The 23,415-nt window shown below is 52.9% G+C and overlaps 1 protein-coding gene across 1 annotated transcript in view; it reads left to right on the plus strand.

Annotated features, from left to right (window-relative positions):
* POLR1A (RNA polymerase I subunit A) overlaps positions 1–18,206 on the plus strand; it is a 73,493-nt gene extending 55,287 nt beyond the window's left edge. The window contains exons 22-34 of the mRNA XM_045979335.1: positions 716–881; positions 1,739–1,960; positions 2,844–3,058; positions 4,791–4,958; positions 5,739–5,874; positions 6,334–6,491; positions 11,079–11,205; positions 12,851–12,961; positions 13,710–14,006; positions 14,765–14,965; positions 16,130–16,247; positions 16,786–16,950; positions 17,273–18,206. Coding sequence (XP_045835291.1) covers positions 716–881; positions 1,739–1,960; positions 2,844–3,058; positions 4,791–4,958; positions 5,739–5,874; positions 6,334–6,491; positions 11,079–11,205; positions 12,851–12,961; positions 13,710–14,006; positions 14,765–14,965; positions 16,130–16,247; positions 16,786–16,950; positions 17,273–17,373 — 2,185 coding nt within the window. The 3' untranslated portion in view covers positions 17,374–18,206. The remainder of the gene's footprint in view (positions 1–715; positions 882–1,738; positions 1,961–2,843; positions 3,059–4,790; positions 4,959–5,738; positions 5,875–6,333; positions 6,492–11,078; positions 11,206–12,850; positions 12,962–13,709; positions 14,007–14,764; positions 14,966–16,129; positions 16,248–16,785; positions 16,951–17,272) is intronic.
* The last annotated feature ends 5,209 nt before the right edge of the window (positions 18,207–23,415 follow it).

The following is a 23,415-nucleotide window of genomic DNA, read 5'->3' on the forward strand; positions in this document are numbered from 1 at the left end:
GGGCCATAGCTGGTGCAGAGAGCTGGAGCCCTGGGGTAAGGAGCAGAGGGCACAGCCTGCCCTCCGGCATTTTCAGCACCAGCCTTGCCAGGCCTCGGGCTGGGTGCCAAGAAGATGGTGGTGACTAACACTGAGGTCTGTGCTTGGAGCTTGGGGGAGCAGTGATTACTAGAAAACCTCCTCGTAAGATGGCTGGAAGAGTCCGAGGCAGAATGACCAGAAGAAAGCTAAGCAGCCAGCGCCAGGTAGCAGGGAGAGAGGTTGAGGGAGACGGCCTACCGTTGGGAACATTGGAAAAGGGGCGCCAGGTTACAGTGAGCACATCAGCATTTAGTTCCCAATGTCCCCTTCGTTCCCCTGGTCAATCTCCGGGCTAACCATGCTGGGGAAGCAGTGGGTGGGGTGGCATCCCTCCTGCCTTACCTGCCTCGTGGACCTAAAGATACTGGTCTTTGGGGAGTGCTTCGCTGCAGGGCGGTGAAAGGCAGGCAGCAGTCCCAGCTGCTGGGGCTGGACATTGGAGCCAGGGCGGAGGAATGGCACCCAGGCTCTCAGTCACGTGGCTGCAGCTTCTTCCTCCCAGAGAACCGTGAGGAAACGCAGACCCTGGCCCGGAGCTGCCATACCTCAGAACCTGGAATGTGAGAGCCTGGCTCAGCCACCTGCAGAGCAATAGTCCCTGTTTCCGTCATCCACTGCCCTGGTCTCCACACAGGTGCATCATCAAGCACTTGGAGGGGCTGGTGGTCCAGTATGATCTGACGGTGCGTGACAGTGATGGCAGCGTGGTCCAGTTTCTGTATGGGGAGGACGGCCTGGATATCCCCAAGACACAGTTCCTGCAGCCCAAGCAGTTCCCCTTCCTCGCCAGCAACTACGAGGTAGTAGGCCCGGCCCCAGTGGTGGGGCCCCGAGCTGCGTGGTGGGCCTCGCACCCTGAGCTTTCCATGCGGTGAGGGCGGCTATTGCAAGGCAGGGTGGGGAAAGGTTATAACGCACCGTTTGATGCTTTGAAGTGCTTGATGTTTTCATACCCGCTCTGGGGCCTTCGTCACAAGATGGCAGAGGGCACACGTGCCTGTGGCATAGCAGCTGCCATCCGGGGCCACTTGCCGGGTGCTGGGCCCTAAGCTACAGTGCGCCATGGATATCGTGTGCTTTTATCTGCACCACGGCCTGGGGGAGTACGTGTTCTGTCCCTTGTGCAGCCGAGGCCGCAGGGAGCGGAGCGTGAGAACCAGCTGGCGTGCAGCAGAGCCTGTGTTTGCACGCAGGCCTGGCTGACACCCAGGCTGGGGGGGTTGCATAAAGTACCTACCGCCTCAGAAATGCCCGTCCTCAGTGACTGAGTGGTCACCCCATTTTGTGGCCCAGTACTGAAGCCGTCATGACCATGGCCAGGCAGCAGATGGCAGAGTTGAAGGTCGTGGTCCGGCGCTGGCTCCTTCCCATCCTGGCGCCTGTCCCAAAGCTTTGGCCATCACTTCCTCTCCTCGTTTCTCCCTAGAAACCACCCCCACCTGGCTTCTGGAGGGGCTCTCAGTATGCTGGTCTCCCGCCTCTTATCCCTGCAGCTCCGGAAACCAACGGCTAGCTCCCAAGCCCAGGATACACAGCAAGGGCCCTGGTCAGCAGTGGGTGCTCAGCCCCACTGAGGGGCGTCATGAGGGCCCCACACAGACCATCGTGGTCCTGTGAAGTTGTGTGACGTGGATCTCGTATGTGTGTTTTTGTTTAGGTGATAATGAAATCGAAGCATCTCCAGGAGGTTTTATCCAGAGCAGATCCTCAGAAAGCTCTCCGTCACTTCAGAGCCATCAAAAAATGGCAAAGCAAGCATCCCAACACCCTGCTGAGAAAAGGCGCCTTCTTGAATTATTCGCAGAAAATTCAAGCAGCTGTGAAAGCCTTGAACCTTGAGGGTGGGAACCAGAATGGCCGCAGCCTTGGGACTCACCAGGTGACTTGGGGGTGATTGTGTCCTCAGTGTGTGGAGCGTATAGGCCTCAGTCAGGGGTTGAGGAAACAGGGTAGTTTCCTAATAGTGGGTGTCATAGTATAATCTGGCTGTATTCACTGTTAGGAAACAAAATGAAACAAATTCCTCAAATAGGAATTTAAGGAGGGGACTTCACAAGGGTGTGGGCAAGGTTTGGGAAAACTGACTGGGGCTGGTAACTTGGGTCTTCAGCCACCCCAGGTGGGCAGGAACAGGGAGAGCGCCCGCCAGGAATGGAGAGGGTGGCTGTAGGGTGGGATGAGGTGGGCAGTAGGGAGGCACAGCCTACTCAGAGGTTTCTTAGAGAGGGCAGGGGATAAATGCCCAGCTTCGCTGTTCTCCCATCTTTCCCTCTGCTGCTGGGGTGTCCCAGTCAGCAAACCAAGCTGGCAGCCAGGAGGCAAGGAGAACATTTTGAAGCAGTGCTGTGGGATAGCCTTGAGGCATCGAGCGTGTGAAAGCCCAGGTGAGGGACAGACAGGTCCTGGTTGGCCTAGGAATGTCCTGGCTTTGCCCTTCACGCTAACATTATCAATGACAGTTCCCCATTCTACTCAAAAAGAATGCCAGTTTGGATGCTAACTTTCATGGTCACCCAGTCACCCTGCCTGTGTTTGAACAGCCAGGATAAAGAGCTCAGAGAGTCATGGTCAGGCAGCACGTGCTGGGAAGACACCGGTCCTCAGTGTTGAGAGGATTTCTCATTGCCGTCTGATTCTGTCTCATTCCCCTGCTCCTGTTTGGAGCCCATGCCTATGATCGTCCTTATCCTACTGGATGTCCCAGGGAGACAAGCCCCTTCCTGGTTTCCTCCCATGTGGCTGAGGCCTGTACTTCCTTTCAGATCTTGAAGATGTGGGGTGAGTTAGATGAGCAGAGTCGGAGAAAATACCAGAAAAAGGCAGCTCCTTGTCCTGACCCCAGTCTGGCTGTCTGGCGCCCAGACATCTACTTTGCATCAGTGTCAGAAACATTTGAAAAGAAGATGGATGACTACAGTGTTGAGTGGGCATCTCAAGCAGAGAAGAGTTATGAGAAATCAGAGCTTTCTCTTGACAGGTAATGACGTTGACTTGTTACAGGGCATGTGCGGAGGGAGAAACTGCCTCCCGGGCACTTCCTTCCCCACTCCAGAAGGGAGGGCAGCCTCTTGGGTTTGAGCCTCCAGCAGGAGGGAGGGAAGTGAAACGGAAAGGGAACCTTGCAGGCCCAGAGGGCTCCAGGACAGGCAAGAGCAGGGAGGTAGGAGTGGACACCCCGCCTGGTCTGAGACAGGAACATGCTCTGCCGCATGGGAGCTTGCAGAAATGACCTCTCTCTTGAGCTTGGTGTGGTGGTCACGACTAACTGAGAGGCAGGGAGTCTGCTCCCCATTCATCAGCTTCTGACTGTGACCCAGGGCAAATCATTCACGGCCCCGTGACACCATCGCTCAGCCTTTCCTGAGGGGTTCATGTGAGGACTCCGGTGTTTCTCTGAGCTTTGGATTCTAAAGTCTTAAGCAAGAAGGACCACATGCAGTCCTCAACTTGGACTTGTTCACCAATAAATAAAAAGTGGGAAAATCCTGTGGTCTGGGTGGGTGGGAAGCCAGCCATGTACTAACACCAAGCCACACTGGATTTAAAACATCACAAGTGCCCCCAAGGGAAGGCATGCTCTGGGGTTGGAATTGGAGCAGTCCCCTAGTCCGGGGATCCTTTCCACTCAGCTCAGTAAGCCTGGCCTGCGGAGCTGGAAGACCTCCAAAGTATGGGCCTGGCCTGGCCGCTCGTCCTGCACCCTGTGAGACTCACGGGGTCCAGGAGGGGGACTGCAGACGGAAGACGGAAATCAGTCAAGGCAAATGCGGGAGTGGAAGAACTGGAGGGGAGGAAGACGCTCTATCTTTGCCCCTTAACATGGTTCCTCTAGTCAGGCCTCAGAGAGGCCCAGATAGACTAAATCATGCTGGGATGTCACAGAGGCTGGCAGGGCTTTCCCTGTAACCAAGACCCTGATGCCCCGCCCCCTTCACCTGGCTCCCTGCAGCTCCGGGCACTGGCCACCGACCTTCAGAAGGACTGCTGGTTCTGCAGCAGGAGTGGGGAGAGGTCAGCCCTCGGAGCATCCCTTGGGTTCGCAGGGCCAAGGTGGGGAGCCAGTTCCTCTCAGTCACTCTCACAGGGGACCTCTTAACAAGCAGCAAGCCCAGGGTGAAGTTCCATGTGCTGTATAGTGCAGCATTCCCGTAGCTGTTCTGAGAGAACCAGCTTTCACAGGAAGAATGGTTCAGAGATCACAAAGCTGCATAGTGTGCACGTTTCCCAGGGGGCCTGCAGCCGTTTGCACCAATTAAGAAAACAGACACCTCCCCTTTCCTCCCTGACCCCGTATCCCCATAATTGCTTAGTGAGCCTCTTTCTAATTTGTACGGTGGGAGGTGGGGAAAAAAGAATTAACAGAGGAAAACATGAAGAGCAGGCTCAGAAATTCTCACTGCCCGGGGGGCTCACGGTGGCTGGTGCAGAGCAGGTGCGTGCCGTCCTCAGGGCAGACATGCATAGTCTGCGCGGGGACATCTAGAGCTTCAGTCCCCCAGCTGGGATCTGTACTGTGTCATTTAGGTCATCCCAGGGTCGGTAGTGGGATTTTAAGGATTAGCAGGATTTGCTTAGGAAAAACAAGCCCAGAAAGAAGGAGAGCTCATAGCGCCTTGCACCCTGCTCTTGGGTGGCCTTGACAGCTCCTGACAGACAGGTGATGTCTGCACTCCTAACCCATGCCGTCCCCCTCCCCTGCCCCATTTCAGGTTGAGGACCCTGCTGCAGCTGAAGTGGCAGCGCTCGCTGTGTGACCCGGGTGAGGCCGTGGGCCTGCTGGCCGCCCAGAGCATTGGGGAACCCTCCACGCAGATGACCCTGAACACTTTCCACTTTGCGGGCAGAGGCGAGATGAACGTCACCCTGGGCATTCCGAGGTGCGGGGCTGCAGGGGTGCATAGCATGGGGTCTGTCCTAAGCCCACTCCTGGAGAGGAAGTCATTTAATGACAAGGAGGGAGAGAGAGGGTGGAAAGGAGAGAAACAGGCATCTCGTCAAAAATGGGGATTAGGGTCAGACTTCCTGGAGCCCGGCTGGTTTCTCTGGCTGGATCTGTGCCCAGGCCTCTTAGAATCTCTGTGTATCCCTCTGCCAACTGCTGTATCAGCTACCTGGGATGTTTGTGAAGTCACACTCCTTGGGTCAGGACTCAGGAATAGAGGTTATGAACAAGCCCCATGCACCTGGTTGCCCAGTTCCGGGGGCACCATTCACCTAGACTGTGGCCCACAGTGGCCCTTCTGGTAACTGTGTTCACCTACAGCAGCGTGATGGCCGCTGGGCAGGAGGAAGGTGTGGGAGACCCACCTGCATTCAGTACCTGGCTCTTCCACTTTCTAGCAGAGAGACAGCTTCCCTACCCTAGGGTCCTCAATCTGTGGAGGGGAGGAGGCCAGAGCCCACCATGCAGGTGGGCCATGCGGGCTGACAGAGCTCACAGGCAAGACCAGGAGCTTCACGGTTATCCATCCCCGCATCACAAGTTTAGCTTGTCCTAAACTGATGCGCTTGGGACTCTCTGATCCAGCATATTTCCTTGCAAGATCCCCAGGCTTCTCAGACCCCAGAAGAGCTCCAACATCTTGAGAAGAAAGGCCTTGTGCAAATAGGGAATCCAGGCACCTCTTGTGATGAGATGTGCCTTTGTTCTGTGACAGGTTGAGGGAGATCCTCATGGTGGCGAGTGCCAACATCAAGACGCCCATGATGAGCGTGCCTGTGTTCAACACCAAGAAAGCCCTGAAGAGAGTGAAAAGCCTGAAGAAGCAGCTCACCAGAGTGTGCTTAGGGGAGGTAACTGTCTCTGGGATCCAGCTGGCCTGTGGTGGAGGTACTTACCTGCTTCATCTGTGAAAAATAGAATTTGCTGACTGTTCAGGCTCCAGGTTCAGACTCCCATGAATGAGGGAGCTTTCTCTGCCAGGTGTCGAGCAGGGAGGAACCAGTAAACAATCATCAGTTCTGCAGCATTATCGAGTGCCTTAAAAATGCTCCTGCTGTAGCTAACCAGCCCCACCAGAACCCGCTGCCTGCAGCCTTAGGCCATCTCTGCCAGTGACCTACCGGCTGTGGGCCCCTGTCCCCTGAGGAGTCACAGTGGCAGAGCTCAGTGGGGTTTCTCTGGGGGCTGGGAGTTTGGCCCGTGGCCCCTACTCCTATTCCTTTAAACCCTTGAGTTCCTAAAATCCATTTGTCCCGCACAGTCCCCTGGGACTTAGGCAAGCTGGATTCTCTCTGTCTGTCTGGTTCAAGGTGTTGGAGAAAATTGATGTCCAGGAGTCGTTCTGTGTCGGAGACAAACAGGACAAGTTTCAGATGTACCGGCTGCGGTTTCAGTTCCTGCCGCATGCGTACTACCAGCAGGAGAAGTGCCTGAGACCCGAGGACATCCTGCACTTCGTGGAAACAAGGTGAGGACTCTGGCTGCATTTATGGTTCGGCTCCGTCCGGGGCCTTGAGTCCTCCGGGCCACAGGCCTCCTGGAGATTGGGTGCATTTGTCTAAATGGGTCATTCAAGGGCAGTGTTGGGGGAAACAGCAGGTCCTGCAGCCCAGATTGGAGACCTCCCTCCGGATCTGGCTTGTGGGTGTGACTACACTCACCACGCCACTCCTTGAGACATTTCTTCGCTCTGGTTGACGAGGCTTGTCTTCTCGGGTTTGGAGGCTTTAAGATGTGGAAGGACGTGTACTGGAAGAAGGAGGGAGCCCCAGGGGCACAGCAGTGCTGCTGTGAGGGCGGACCAGCTCGTCGGGGTGATCTTTGGCAAAACGTTCCAGGCTGCTTTGTGTGGTTCCCAGTACATTTATATTCTATTTCATAACAGGCAGTATGCCGACGGTGTGCTGCTTTTAAACCCCAATTCTGTACCTGGGGTTCCTGGCAGCTTCTTCCAGAGAAACTCTGGTTCTCTTCTGGTAGGGAGAATGAACGTCCTTCTTCTCTCGAGTGCACATTCCTGCTGGGCATTTGAAACGCACAGGCTACCATGCGGAGTACACAGCGTAGGGTGCTGGGCGTGCTGGGGCGGGTGAGCCAGGAAGAACCAGGGAAGCACTTCCGCCTCGTCAGCTGACCCTAGATCATGCTGCAGACTTCGAGGCTGCAGGGCCCGCAGGAAGCGGGCCAGGAGACCCCCAGCACGCTGGAGAGTGCAGAACCTGACTTGCAGACAGGAGTGAGTCAAGGGGGCCAGATCTTCTGATCCAAAAAGAAAGAAGCCTCTCTCCCTGTCTCCCATTGTTTTCTGTCTTTGGCTATTTGGTTGCTTACTTTTGCTTTTATAAATGAGAAAAGTCTCCTAATTTTTAAATACCAGCAACTAATTTGTCCATTTTCAAAAACTTGGTAAGGCCCAGACAGATCCCATCTGTCAGCAGGATTCCGTCACAGGCCACCAACCACTGACTCTAATCTAGACGAGCACTTGGGCCTTCCCGGAGCCTCCCTGAAATGGAGACCCACCGGGGCAGCAGAGAGTCAGAGTGCGCTGCGTCCAGTCACCCCACCAACCTTCGCTGAGTGATGGACGTTCACAGATGAGTCACAGGTGCAACGTGGCCAGGAGACAGCAAGGGCTCTGCCCTTGACCCTCTTCTTCCTCTCACCTGGAGATGTGAGCTGGCTTCAGGCCAGCCCTCTGAACGTGTGGTGGTCAAGATGGTGGGTGTTATGGCAGGTGAGCCTGCATGAGAACCCGTCCTCTTGGAAAGGGGCCCCAGCCAGGCATCTCCTGCCCCAGTTTACGTGAGTCTGGGTGAAATCATGGCTGGCTGGGCTTTGGGGAACACGTGCACTGCCATCCGCCTGGGTGGAGAAAGGTCCTTTTACCAGGCAGACCCAGTGCTCTCGTGATGCTGGGCCACGTCGCAGGAGATGCGTCTCCAGCCTGCCGGCTCATTAATTAACGTGGAGGAGCATAGCTCCCAAGAGCGCCGCATGTTTGTGCCGTCCAGGCAGCCCTTTTCTGAGAAATGGGACTTAGGATCACGTGGCCTCCCGAGAATTACCCAGAGCGGGCGGAGTTGGATGGTCTGCCCGGTTTCTCTCCACCTAGGGCTTTTGCCTGCCAGGCAGGTAGGTCTGCGTGAGGCGTGTACCAGGCTGTGCTTAGAGTTCTTTTTACTTACCTTATCTCAGGGATTTGAAAAATCCATCACTTTAAAAAAAAAAAAAAATGTTTTCTTAATGAGGAACTGCCCTGGCTTCTTCCCAGAAGTGAAGTACTTTTTCAGCTCCGGGAGTTTGTATTTGCTGGTGCACTTGAGAAGCTGTGATAAACAAAGCCACCGGCAGTAGGTCTCGAGGAGCTACTCTGCAACTCCAGCACGAGAGAAGGAGCAGTGCGTGAGCAGGTTGTGGTTTGGACCGTCCTGGACAGCCTTGGGCGGCACAGCGGCCACACTAAGGCCTCTCACAGACCACAAGGAAATGTCAGTGCGCTCCCAAGAGTGACAACCCCCCCGCTTTCCTTCTTCCCATCCCTCCCCCCACCTCCTTCACTTCCTTTTCTCTCTCCTCTCCCCTTCCCTTTTCTTGTCCCAGCGATAGATCATGAGACTCTTCTCAGAGTAGATTGGAGAAGAAAACAAAAACAAAACAAAACACAGAGGCACAGTCCTAGATGGAGAAGCATAAGTCTTGATGGTTCTCTAAGTATTTGTACCAGCATCTGTCACTTGGGATGTTAGTGTCTGTCCTCTGGAAAGGGGGCCCTGGCTGGTGAAGTAGAAGGAGCACCCAGCTAGGAGTCGGGTGGTAAGTTCTGGCCGCCTGTCCCGGCCGTGAGACGACCAAGCTGGCGGTGTGCAGTTACAGCTCCTGTGAACCCGACTTCACAAGCAGCAGGTGGTGGGGCTGTTGCCAGGCACTCTTGGAGACAGCCAGGGGTCATATTCTCTGTTTGCAATTATTTATGTGGGATGGGAGGTTTCCCTGCAGCCTATCCCTCCTGTTCCCTTTCGGTTGCCACATTCTGACAAACAGCAAAGCCTGCACAGAGTAGCCACTGTGGGCCTTTGGCTCCCTTGCTCTTGGCAGAATCACAGAAGGGCAAAGTGTTTGCGCCCTCAGGAGGATTCTGGCACACTGGTAACCTGTTTGCTACTTACTGGTCAGGGTTCATTCTGCTTCTTCACCTTCTGTCGTGTTCTCCCACGGTTTTGTTCGCTGGGCAGGAGGGATTCCCAGTGATGGCGGTGAGGGGTGGTCTCCTTGGGGACTTCCTCTGCACTCAGATCCAGGCTTGGGGGTTGGGTGCGGCTCCAGCAGGTGGAGAAGTGGTTGGGGAAATTGCTGGCAGAGGATGCACTGGGGGTGGTGGGAGCAGATGGGTATGTGGGGGTGGGAGCCAATTGTGGAAGGCAGGGGGGCGAGGAGACTTGGAGGGGTGACACAGCCGGCCAAAAAGCTGCTGGCCTGGAGATTCTGGGCAGTCAGAGTAGCAGCCCCAAAGCCATGGAAGGAGATGAGCAGCTCCTGTTGTGGGGAGGGAAGCAGCAGGCCTGGGCCTTCCCCATGCCTGTCAGTCCCATTTCCTCTCCTCACTGTGCGATAGGCTAGGGTTGGGATAGGAATGTCCCACTATACAAATGAGATCAAGACCTTCCTCCCCATTCTCTGGCTGAATGCAGATTTGAACCAGAGCCTAGCCTTCTAGAAACCTCTCTTTTGCCCCCTCTTCTCAGTTGGATTGTGTCTTCTCAAGTCAAGCCTGGCCTTCCCTCGTCTGGCCCCTTGTCCCCATCCCCAGCACTCGGTGACCAGACTCTTCCCCGGATTGGAGGGCCAGGAGACTTTTCTGCCAAAGGTGGAAACCTCAGCAAAACCACGCACAACTTTAAAAAGTTAACATATATATATATATATATATATATACATATATATATATATATATATGTATATATATACAAAACGAGGAGGAAGAACAGTTGTCTTTTGCTGTTAATAAGCCAAACAGTAAATATTTGACCTGCCTACTTAAATTAAGACTGCACTTCTGTATTTTCTGTATTTTCGCCCTTGATTTACTCCCAGGGCATATGATACACACATTATAGGCACTGAGACAGTACAGGCTGGCTGGCTGGCTGGCTAAGTAAGGGACCTGATACTTAATATAATTAAAAGCAACTCATTTTGGCATGCTGTTCTAGCATGAAGAAGAAGACAGGCAAGAGATTATGTGAAAAAAGAAGCAAGGGGTGGGGGACGGGTTGAGGCCTTAAGGGAGCTTAAAAATGGAAAAGTCAGAAGGAAGAGGGGAGAGGCCAGGAAAGGCCCCCCTAGCCCCTGCTGTAAGCTGGTTCCTTTAAATTGGTTTGGTTCCAACCTGTCAACATGATTTATGGCCACAAACTAAGTCCTCATTGTCTTCAAAACTCTGATAAACTCTTGTAATCTTAGTTTTCCCGTCAAATTGCCAGGTCTCCTGCCCCAAGGAGACAGAGGTGTCAGGCCCAAGCTGTACCACTTTCTGGAGATGCTGTAGGAACAGGCCGGGGAACAGTCCTGGCCGTGGCCCAGACCCCCAGTCCTGCCACAGAGTCTGCTGTCCTCATCAGACACCGGCCCCAGCCACGCTAGCACCTTCCGCTTACGGACCACCCACTCGGCCAACCCTGTGACCGTTCTCAGACAGGGGTCAGGTCTAAGCCTTCAAACAAGACTGCACAGCACAGATTCCGACACACATTTTTATAGATGACGGACTTCAAGCTCCAGCGACTGTCAGGCTGGAGGGCACACACCAGAGGGGTGGCAGGACGTGTGTTCTGACCAGGCCCAGTGGGCCGTGGAGCAGTGCTCTCTCTGATGTGCTCTCTGCCCTTCAGCAGCAGCAGGATGGGGGAGAGTAAGCCGAGAGGAGATGCTGTATCTCTGTCTCACGTGTAAATCCCTGGCGTGCCCTTAGATGGCTGTGAGACCCTCGGACAGAACTTCCTACCCCTGCAAGGAGGGTACTGAATGGGTCTGTGCGGGATTCTTCTCATTTTAGGTTCTTTAAAATTCTGATGGAATCCCTCAGAAAGAAGAATAATAAAGCCTCAGCTTTCAGAAGCGTTAACACTCGGAGAGCCACCCAGCGAGATCTTGACAATGCTGGGGAGTCAGAGAGGAGTCAGGTGAGTGAGTCCCCAGCACAGGGGAGGGTCCCAGGCCTGGGAAGCCCATAGGGTGGCCACTGCCTTAGTCTTCTCTCCTGGGAAGACTCTGGGGTTGTTTTCAGCACTCCTCAAACCCCTTCCTGGTTTCGGCCCCTCTCTCCATGTACTGTTTTCATTTATCTGCTGTGCTGACAGAGTCACGGTGGGGGCCGGTCTGATTGGCCTTAGGTGAGGGCCCAGGGTCATCCATCTGGGTATTCTCAAGGGCCCCTCTATACGTGATTTTTATCCCGAGGATGGGCTCAAAGTGTCGGTACCCACTGGGCTTTCGAATTCTTTTCCTGGTTTCATGGGCTCTGTCTTTAACTTCCCTGGACCAGGTAAAGTGGGGCCCACAGAGTAGTGGCAGGGAAGTTGGGCTGCAGGAATAAAAAAGGAAGGAGCCAGAGAGAAGCTACTGGAGGCAGAACAGTGCAGGACCGATGATACATCATCTGCCAGGAGCCCCTGGGGCGGTGTGGGGCAGGTTCCCCAGCGTCGCCTGAGCCCACAGCAGCTTTCGCTACATGCAGCCAGCCTGGCTTGTGGTGTGGGGCTAGGGCCCTCCGAGAAGACTCAGTGCTGCCCCCACCTTGCTCTGTGATCTCAGCTGTGTCGCATCCTGGCTCTGGCCTTTCTCCTCACCCCTTCAATGAGGGACTGGCTGAGAACAGAGAGAATGCTCTGTCTCTGGCCTGGCAGGTCTCCCAGCTGGGTAACCAGAGCACAGAGGGGCATGGATGGTCTTTGAAAGGCTGCATAGTCTATCCTTGATTGGAGGATTTGTTCTTTGGGTGTTGAGTTTCATAAGCTCTTTACAGATTTTGGATACTAGCCCTTTATCTGACATGTCGTTTGCAAATATCTTCTCCCATTCTGTCAGTCGTCTTTTGGTTTTGTTGCTCAGTCTATCCTTAAGGCACCCAGAAGACTATGAGAAATTAGGAGCCAGGGGCGCCTGGGTGGCTCAGTGGGTTAAAGCCGCTGCTTTCGGCTCAGGTCATGATCCCAGGGTTCTGGGATCGAGCCCCGCATCGGGCTCTCTGCTCCGCGGAGAGGCTGCTTTCTCCTCTCTCTCTGACTGTCTCCCTGCCTACTTGTGATTTCTGTCTGTCAAATAAATAAATAAAATCTTAAAAAAAAAAAAAAAAAAGAAATTAGGAGCCAGGGTCAGAAGGTATAAATGTCTGGTTTTTAAAATACTCAATAGTCCGCCAAGCCAGTCCTCTATCTTCATCGCCACTTGCAACAAAAATATTTGGAACAATATTTTATAACTTGTTCTTGTAATGACTTAGAAAGCCTTGTTACTTTTCTGACATTGTTTTAAAATGCAGGATTTTGCAAGCGGTACATGTGAAACCGATGCTTAAAGAGAAGGAGGCAGGGAGTGTAGGGCCGGCCCAGAGCAGGGATTGGATGGATGAGTTGGCCAGGAGGAAGGATGGCTAGAGGAGTGGTTGGGAGGGCGGCAGGTGGGGGTAAAGTGAATGGATGGCGAGATATGCAGGCAGGTGGGTGGCTGGGTGGATGACTGAGCAGAAAAGATGGATGGGTAGGTGGATGGATTCACCAGGCACTGGGTATTGGAGCCCATCTTTCCCTCCTTGTCCCCAAACCCCAGGGAGAACAGGAAGGAGATGAGGAAGAGGAGGGCCCCATTGTGGATGCTGAAGCTGAGGAGGGAGACGCCGATGCCTCTGATGCCAAACGCAAGGAGAAGCAAGAAGAGGAGGTGAGGGGACTGGCCAGGGTGAAGGGGCTGTGGGCACATCCCTCCTCTGTCACACCTGCAGGATAATCGCTTGCCACATAAGGCCCCACTTTTGTTATCATGCTGGAACTCATTACAAACCTTGAAGCAAATCTGGCCTGCCCAGCACATGTCTCCATGGAGAAGATAAAGTTCACAGGACAGGAACTGGGCGAGGGTCATCCCAGGGCTGCCCTTTGGCTCTGGATCGAATCAGAGTCAGGGACCAGAGGCTTTTGCAAGGAGGTGAAGTCAGGCTGCCTCTTGTTTTTCTAATGAAAAGTCTTGTGGGGGCGCCTGGGTGGCTCAGTTGGTTCAGCTTCTGACACTTGGTTTCGGCTCAGGGGGAATGTGCTTGACATCCTCTTTCTCCCTCTGCCTGCTTGCGTTTGTACTTGCTGTTCTCTCTCACTCTCTCTCTCAAACAAATAAATCTTTAAAAAAAAACCAACCTCATGACTGCTTCTAGGACCGAGGGCAGTTTAGAGGGGCTGAGGAAATTGACAGGCGAGAGAGAGAGCTCGAGGAGGGTGGGAGGTGCTGGGAGTTGGGACTATCCCTCCCTGGCATTGGCAGGGGAGGGACAGGACAGAGGAGAAGGCAGCCCAGGCCGGTGGAGTAGAGACATGGGTGTAGCCAAATAAGGCCTCTGCAGGGGTGCTTGTTCTGCAGGCAAAGTCTGGACAGATGCGGGATCCTGTGACACAGACTGTGCCCTGTACCCTGCCAGGTCGATTATGAGAGCGAGGAAGAGGAGGTCGAGGAGGATGATGAGGAGGACGTGCGGGAGGAAGGGCGCATCTCTGCAAACGGTGCTAATGAGGCCCAGGAGCAGGATGAAGAGGTGGGCTCAGGCCCGGAGGAGGACTCGCCTGCTTCTGCCCCCCTCAGCCGGCCCCGGAAATCCGCCCGCCCCAGGGAGCCCCAGGGAGCCGAGGCCGTGGAGCGCCGGGTGCGGGCCGTGCGGGAGGCTCACCAGTTCATAGAGGACTACGAGTATGACACTGAAGAGAGCCTGTGGTGCCAGGTGGGTGCTGTGCGCGACCCTGGCAGACCCCCAGCGAGGAGCCTGCTGCCCAGCTCCTCCCCAAGCCTGCCGGGGGGCATGTGGGGGCTCCACATCACCATCCCTCCACCTTTGACTCAAATCCCCTATGGGCCAGTTCTCTCAGAGTCTTCTAGAATGGTGTGCATATGTGAGTCTGGTGGGCCAGGCCCTGTAGGTACTTGTAAACACCCGCCGTCCTTCCATCTTCAGCACTACCAGTTAGTGTACAGAGCTGGGGAGGCCAGCAGGAGTGCGCTAGCTCCTCACACCCACGGCCTCTGGTCGCCGAATTCTGGGCCCTCTGAAAGGCTGGCTGGTTAGGATGCTTACGGCCGCACACTCACTGATGTTTTTGTTCCTGCTTTGATCCAGTCCAGTGGTTCGCAAATGGCAAGGTAGATAAAAGTCGCTGAGCAGGTTCCCCACACAAGACGGCAGTTGTGACGCTTTGTGGTGGTGATCAAAAGGCTCTCGCGGGTGCTGTTGAGCAGATAACGATTTTCAGCAGCAGTTGTGAAGGTGTGACCTTTGTCTGGGTGACTGCAGATGGCTGCGCTGTGTCGTCCGTTTGCCACCCAGTGTCGGCGGGTGCCGACCCAGCCTCCCCAAGGTGTTGGCTGAGCAGGCTTTGAAGGTATCAGCTTCTGGTGACTGGGGAACCAGTTGGGGGGCCTCTGCCTCCTTCTCGGGGCTAAGGCTGGCCCCCTCCCCTGACTCAAACCGCCCTCCTCTTGCAGGTGACAGTGAAGCTCCCTCTGATGAAGATTAACTTTGACATGAGCTCCCTGGTAATGTCCCTGGCCCAGAGTGCCGTCGTCTATGCGACCAAGGGCATCACAAGGTGTCTCCTGAATGAAACCACCAACAAGAAGAACGAGAAGGAGCTTGTGTTAAACACAGAAGGAATCAATCTGCCGGAGCTGTTCAAGTACGCGGAGGTTCGTGTCCCCTGTTCATATGGTCTGCTGGCTGAGAACGAGGTCCGTACGCTCTCTCAGAGCCTGGCCACTGAGGGATGAGGCCCCAGCCACCGTCCGCAGGCCCTCTTCTTGGGATCCACCGTGTGCATGAGCCTCATTGGGACTTGTAGTATAGAAACCTGTTTAACGTTATCTAACCTAAGGTTTCTCAAACCACTGTGGCTATACATTTTTTTCCTTGAAATTAGAACTTCCCCAAAGTCGATTTGTTAGAAATAGTTGCTGAGTGACTGGCTGGGAGCTGCTCCTTTCATCTGACAAAGGAGGCCCTAGGAGCAGAGGTGGCCCAGAACAGCTGCCCCGTATGTTTTGTCCCACCTGCTGTTCCTGCTTCATTCTCCCACTTCGCTGTGTCTCTCAGAACCTTTTGAGATGCTCTCAACCCCTGGGCACAAGAGTTTCCCCAGAGAATACTGAGGTGCTGGGACCCCTGTAGCCCACTCTCCCAGGTCTGCACCCAGCTGACAAAGCTCTTCCTTCCTGGAACACTGCTCCCACAACAGCTGCCTTGCAAAGGCCCCTGCTGCCCCTGAGGACGGGCAGGGTGGCCTTGTGCCTCCTGGGAGTCAGCCCCTAGCAGGGTGAACTCTGTTGTGATCATGAGGTTTGTTTAAACAAGGTCGAGGTCTCCACCAGGTCCAGGATGACCTGCCATGTTGCGGGCCCCCTCGGGGCCCCCAGCATAGCTAAGCTGGAGCCTCAAGCCCCCCGACAAAGCCCGGCTTTCCCCCACGGAGCTGCCCCGCCGCTGCCCCTTGTGTCCTGGAGAGGGATTTCAGTGTCTGCTGGAGAACTTCCCTCAGGTACCAAAGGAAGTCTCAATCCTAGGAAACATGTCTGTCTATTAAATAAACAAGGAAATATCTTTCTTCCTGTTGACCTGAAGCGGGTACCAAGTTATCTCTGGGCTGTGGTGGTGACAGCGAGACAAATCTTGGGGCCTGGCCACCCATAGCTCTGCGTGCACTGTTCCCCTTCACTAATCCTGGGCCACCTCTCGATCATCTCATCGTCAGCTGTGGTTAACTACCAGAAAAGGAGTGAGCTTGGTCAGGGTGGGTCATGCCAATGGAAGGGAGCAGAAGGCCAGGCCCTCCCACTCAGCCCCACCTTCTTACCTAGGTTCTGGACTTGCGCCGTCTCTATTCCAATGACATCCACGCCATGGCCAGCACCTATGGCATCGAGGCTGCACTGCGGGTGATCGAGAAGGAGATCAGGGACGTGTTTGCTGTGTACGGTAAGAGGGGCCATGGGGAGTGCTAAGAAGGTCCTGGTGTGGCGGGCCAGCTCTATAGGGAGCCAAAATGTGGCTACAGTGAGCATGTGGCCTGTGAGAGACCCTGACAGTGACCTGGGAGGACAACTTTCAGTCCCATCACTGAGGGCTTCCCCCCCTACCACCGCCATCCCCTCGACCTCTCATCTGGCCTCTGAGGAAGCTCTTGCCTGATGACGTGGTCCCAGCCTGCCTTCAACATTTGGGCTCCCAAGTGAAACGATGCTGTTAGGTTCTCCGTGTCCTGCAGGTCTGGAGTCTGTGTCCTGGGCTAGTGGTTAAAGGTGGAGAGTGGGCTGCACCGATAGTGGCCAGGGATGAGGGGGGACTGCCCTGCCGAGGTTGGGGGCTAAGTAGCCAACTGAATAGGTGACCAAGCTGGAAGTGGAGCCCGGGGGTCTGACATCTGAGCCTGTGCGCTGGCTCGTGTCAGGTGATGCTGTCCCAGCTGTTCCCCTGTCATTGTGTAATCCTTCCGCTATTGCTGCCAATGTGACAGGCATTGCCGTTGATCCCCGCCATCTTTCCCTGGTCGCCGACTATATGTGCTTCGAGGGCGTTTACAAGCCGCTGAATCGCTTTGGGATTCGTTCAAACTCCTCCCCTCTGCAGCAGATGACGTTTGAAACCAGCTTCCAGTTCCTGAAGCAGGCCACCTTGATGGGTCAGTGCATGGACAGGTGCCCTGGGCCTTCCCTCTTCTAAGTCTGCTCTGGGCCCCTTTCTACATGTCTTTCACTCGAGTGAGATCTTGGAATCTCACTGGGGAAGCAGCTGGGGAGGGTGGGCAGTAGAAGGAAAGCTACCTCTGCCCTTTTGAAGGAAAGGGAGAAGGGTCTTCCTCTCTGCAAAGCAGTGCTACCTCATGTAACCTCATCGGCCTCCAGGACTCAGGACCTCCTGCTGGCCTCTGAGATGCCCCATCTGTCTCCTCACCTACCCCAACTTCTCCGTCAACCGCCTAACAAGAGCTCTTGTGTCTCCAGGATCGCACGATGAGCTGAGGTCCCCTTCTGCCTGCCTCGTGGTCGGGAAAGTCGTCAGGGGCGGGACAGGCCTGTTCGAGCTCAAGCAGCCCCTGAGATAGTGGCTGCCACATACCATCTGCCCGGCCTGGAGGACAGCCAGGAGGACGTGGGGGAGGGCCTGGCCTGCCCGTCCCCTGAGAGGCCTGGGAAAGCAGAATCCAAGGTGGTTCAGAGTGGCTGTGCAGGGCACAGCAGCGACGCTGGGCATCCGTGAAAGCAGCTGGCCTCTGGGGTGGACCAGCTTCAACTAGACAGTGCTGTCTTGGGATAGGAGCAAGATTCACTGAATCCCGAGTTCCTCTCAGGTGGCCAGCCCTTTCCCTCTTGGGCACTGAAGCAGGGAGGTGATGTCCTGCTGCTGTGGGCCGCTGGTGACCACAGGCAGGAGTCCTGGGTACAGGAGCTCTTGGGAGGGAACCTGGAGCCGTGGCCCCACGGCCTCTTCTTCACGGCTACGCCAGTTCCTGGGGTAAGAGTTCCCACAGAGTCTCTGCCTAGGACTCTTTGCCCAAGCCCAGCCCATGCCTCAACCCACCCAACTTCTGTGCCTGGTGCAGGACCCCAGCCGCTCAGCCCCATGTGTGGAGCCCTAAGTCGCCAGTCGGGCTGTTGAACAAATTGCCTGGTTTATCTTCCCCAGCTCTGCTGTTGGCATTGTGGCCGCAACCCGGTTGGCAATCTGCAGGCCTTGCAGCCTCCGCGCTTTCCAGCCTCCCTTGACCTCTGGCGCCACAGCAGGGGACCCTGGCATGAACAGAAAATCAAAGGACTTGTACAAACGCTTTGTAAAACCAGAGGCCATTTCTATTTTTGTCTAATGTTATTCCAACTCAGGCTGAGTAATAAACATCACTGGAACTAGCTATTGGGAGGGGAAAAAAAGAAACTAAAAAGACTTGAGTTTTTGGTTTTTTTCCCTTGGTTTGTGGTTTCTCCATTTCTGATCTGAGAGCCCAGGACTGTGATTTCTCAGCACAGCCATGTCTTGGGTCCCTTTTGTTCCTGTCAGAGGATGTGGGGGAGAGCTCACCCCTGCAGCCTCCGCCTGTGACCCCCGCCAGCCCCTGCTTCATCCCCTTTCCTGAGCCAGCTTCTGCCCCCGTGGCCAGGAGAGTAGAAGCCAGTGGCAAGGTCCCCCGTGTGTGTCAGGTGGGAAGAGAGGCCTTGCTTGGGGAGAATGACCACGCTGCTCCCTCTAGACTGTGACCGGTCCACACGAGGCCTCCTGTGTCCACGCTGGGGAAAGCGGCAGCAACAGCTGACTAGGGCTTGGGTACAGAGGAGTAGGCACAGCTTCTGAGAGGCCCAGAAAGAAGGGTCACAGAGGAATCCTGTGCCACAGGTTAAGCCGTGTGTGCTTGGGGTAGTGGGCCAATTTGTGGCTCTGTAACTTCCACTCCCACTGGAATTGTGGGAGAGGGTTCCTCAGGAGATCATAAGATAACCCACTGGACAAAGGAGCACATGGTTGCTTGGCCCCCATGGCTAGGCATAAGTGGGTAAGTTCCTTGGCTCGGCCCCATTCGGACGTGGCAGGTACAGAGGGGGAGCAGAAACGGTGCGGACACTGCACACTGAAGTTAGACTCTTGACCTGTGTTGGGAGGGGAGGCAATGACCCCCTGCCCTTCTATCCGATCCATCGTGCATTTCCCGGCATCTCTGTTTTCCATGTGTTTCTGCTCCAGGATATACATGCTTTGTAAGCAGGCATTGCGGAGCTTGTTGGTCACGGCAGGCCAGGATTCTGCGGGCTCCCCATCTGCCATCACATGCTCTCTTCACTGGTTCTCTCTGAGCATCCTTGGGGGCTCTGGGCTGTTTCAGATGGCACGTTCTTCAGAATATGCAGTGCACTGAAAATGATTTGGAAAGCACCACAAGTAGGTCCAAGCCAAATCTGATGAAGAGGGTAGATCAAGGTGCATAATCATTTTTTAATCAAAGTAGAACAGGGAGCGACTGTAGGGTGGGGTTCACAGACTTCATGGTGGCTGCAAGTTTCTTCAGAGTCCTGTGGTGCCAGACCCAGGCACTGCTCTTGGGTGTCCTCCCCACACTACCCCATCATGTGTCAATGTCCTCCCTACTTGCTTGCTTTATAACTTTGCTTCTTTTTAATCTTTCTCTTTCGGGTTCTCACAAGAAACTACCGGCATTCCCACAAGAACCCTCCTTTATGAAGCTTCCACATTTTCTATCTGAACCAGGAAGAAAACTGGGGGGGGGGGGGGGTGAAGCGCTTTGTCCTGTTCCCAGCTTGGATCTGAATTTTCGTCTCTCCACTGTCCTCGGTCCCAAATAGATGTACAAAACCTAAGCAGTTTCCTCCCTGGCCCTGTCAAGGCTCTTCCAGTCCACAACTCTGATAAACCCCTTCTGTGAAAGGTTGGCTTCTTACTGTGTGCCCCTCTCACTTCTCTAGGCTGTGTGATTTTGTTTTAATTTTGGTGAAATGACATAAAATGTACTCTCTTAACTATTCTTAGGTCTGTAATTCAGTGGCATTAAGTAGCTACATTATTATGTAACTAGACCATCATCCATCCACAGAGCCCTTCGTCTTAGAAAACTGAATCTGTGTCACCATCAAACACCAACTCCCCCATTCCTCTGGTGACCACTTGCCCCTGGCCAGCCCCCCATTCCTCCTGCGTCTCCACATTTGACTCCTACCTCTGTTAAGTGGAAAGAGTATTTGCTCTTTTGTGATTGGCTTATTTTGCTTGACATAATCTCGACGTTCTTCAGTATTGTGTGTGTCAGAATTTCCTTCCCGTTTAAGGGTGAATAACATTCCACTGTGTATCTGTTTTGTTCATCCACCCATCTGTCAATGGACACTTGGGTTGCTTTTACCTTTTGGCTCTTGTGAACAATGCTGCCGTGAACATGGATGGACAGATCTCTTGGAGACCCTGCTTCTGGTTCCTTGGGGTTTAGACCCGGAAGTGGAATTGTTGGATCATTGGCAGTGACTGTTCTATTTTTCATGTTTTGAGAAGCTGCCGTGCTGTTTCCTATGACATCTGTACCATTTTACATTCCCACCAACAGCACACAAGGGTTCCGATTTCTCCATCCCCTTGCCAATACTTGTTCTTTCCTCTTTTGTGCTATATAGCAGATGTAGTGATTCACTTAGGTCGTGTCTTAATCAGATGCTGGGGTGCTTGGGGGGTCTGTACCTATGCAGACTTAGGAACCACTTAAGAAGCGTCTCTCTGTTGCTTGCCAATCTTAAACCTTTGAGTTGACGGTTGAATGGGGGGCTATAGGAGTCTAGAAAATGCTCCTGAAATAGGAAAGACTGGTTCTAAAAGACTGGTGGTGTGAGAGGCCTGCAGACTTCTGACTGGGGTTGCCTGGGACTGCAGGGTGGGGAGGGCAGTAGCTGTCTGTGCTCAAGGCCATGCCGGTCAGCTGATGGGGTTGCTGGTCCCCCATGGGTCTCCCAGCCTTCTGCCATTTTCTCTCTCCTGCCTTGTTTACACAGGGTTCTTCAATTGCAACCACCAAAGTAGCTAGAGTCAAAAATAGTTTAGTTCCTACACCATTAAGCCCCCCTTTTTGCCAACATCCACTTAAAACAGAGGTTTTCAATTCTCCGCATTGGGTCCTCCTGGAAACCTTTTTATTTTTATGTTTTTGTTTTAAAGATTTTATTTATTTGAGAGAGAGAAAGAGAGATAGAGCACGCATGAGAAGGGGGAGAGTCAGAGGGAGAAGCAGACTCCCCTTTGAGCAGGGAGCCTGACGTGGGACTCAATCCTGGAACTCCAGGATCATGACCCAAGCCAAAGGCAGTTGCCCAACCAACTGAGCCACAAAGGACCCTGGAAACCTTTTTAAAAAACTGATTCCAAAACCTAACCAAAGAGGTGAAGTATCTGTACTCAAAGAACTACAGAATATTCATGAAAGAAATTGAAGAAGACACAAAAAAGATGGAAAAGCATTCCATGCTCATGGATCAGAAGAATAAACATTGTTAAAATGTCTATACTGCCTAGAGCAGTCTATACTTTCAATGCTATCCTGATCAAAATTCCACTGGCATTTTTCAAAGTGCTGGAACAAATAATCCTAAAATTTGTATGGAACCAGAAGAGACCCTGAATTGCTAAGGAAATGTTGAAAAAGAAAAACAAAACGGGCATCACGTTGCCTGATTTCAAGCTTTACTACAAAGCTGTGATCACCAAGACAGCATGGTACTGACACAAAAACAGACACATAGACCAGTGGAACAGAATAGAGAGCCCAGATATGGACCCACAACTCTATGGTCAACTAATCTTTGACAAAGCAGGAAAAAATATACAGTGGAAAAAAGACAGTCTCTTCAATAAATGGTGCTGGAAAAATTGGACAACTATGTATAGAAGAATGAAACTTGACTATTCTCTTACACCATACACAAAGATAAACTCAAAATGGGTGAAAGACCTCAACGTGAGGCAGGAATCTATCTAAATCCTAGAGGAGAACTTAGGCAGTAACCTCTTCGACATCAGCCACAATAACTTCTTTCAAAGACATGTCTCCAAAGGCAAAGGAAATAAAAGCAAAAATGAACTTTTGGGACTTCATCAAGACCAAAAGCTTCTGCACAGCAAAGGAAGCCGTCAACAAAACAGAGAGGCAACCCACAGAAAGGGAGAAGATATTCTCAAATGACACTATAGACAAAGGGCTGATATCCAAGATCTATAAAGAACTCCTCAAACTCAACACTCAAAAAACAGATAATCACATCAAAAAATGGACAGAAGACATGAACAGACACTCTCCAAAGAAGACATATAAATGGCTAAAGACACATGAAAAAATGTTCATCATCATTAGCCATCAGGGAGATTCAAATCAAAACCACATTGAGATACCATCTTATACCAGTTAGAGACAAAATTTACAACACAGTAAACAACATGTGTTGGAGAGGATGTAGAGAAAGGGGAACCCTCTCACACTGTTGGTGGGAATGCAAGTTGGTGCAGCCACTTTGGAAAACGGTGTGGAGATTCCTTAAGAAATTAAAAATAGAGCTACCCTATGACCCTGCAATTGCACTACTAGGTAATTACTAGAAAGATGTAGTGAACAGAAGGGCCATCTGTACCCCATTGTTAATAGCAGCAATGGCCACAGTTGCCAAACTGTGGAAAGAGCCTAGGTGCCCTTCAACAGATGAATAGATAAAGAAGATGTGGTACATATATACAATGGAGTATTATGCCTCCATCAGAAAGGAAGAATATCCAACTTTTGTATCAACATGGATGGGACTGGAAGAGATTACTCTGAGTGAAATAAGTCAAGCAAAGAGAGTCAATTACCGTATGGTTTCACTTACTTGTGGAGCATAAGGAACGACATGGAGAACATTGGAGATGGAGAGGAGAAGTGAGTTGGGGGAAATCAGAGGGGGAGACAAACCATGAGAGACTGTGGACTCTGAGAAACAAACTGAGGGTTTTGGAGGGGAGGGGGATGGGGTGTTGGGAGAGCCTGGTGGTGGGTATTAAGGAGGGCACATATTGCATGGAGAACTGGGTGTGGTGCATAAACAATGAATCTTGGAACACCAAAAAAAAAAAAAAAAGATTCCAGCACACTGTCCCAAAGATTCTGATTTAACAAGTCTGGGGTGTGGCCTGCACTATAGAAGGTGATAGAAGATCTCTGGAAGAGTCCACATGGGGTTCCTGGGTGGCTCAGCGGGTTAAGCCTCTGCCTTCGACTCAGGTCATGATCTCAGAGTCCTGGGATCGAGCCCCACATCGTGCTCTCTGCTCAGCAGGGAGCCTGCTTCCCCACCTCTCTCTGCCTGCTTGTGCTCTCTCTCTGTCAAATAAATAAATAAAATCTTAAAAAAAAAAAAAAATCTAACGTGCAGCAGGTCGAGAACAACTGCCTTAGAATAAGCCCTAAATTCAGAGGACATAAACAGACATTTCTGCAAAGAAGATATCCAGATGGCCAACAGACACATGAAAAAGGGCTCCACATCACTCGGCATCAGGGAAATACAAATCAAAACCACAATGAGATACCCCTTCACACCAGTCAGAATGGCTAAAATTAATAAGTCAGGAAATG

This window comes from Meles meles, chromosome 15 (assembly GCF_922984935.1).
Source record: "Meles meles chromosome 15, mMelMel3.1 paternal haplotype, whole genome shotgun sequence".
NCBI lineage: Eukaryota > Metazoa > Chordata > Mammalia > Carnivora > Mustelidae > Meles > Meles meles.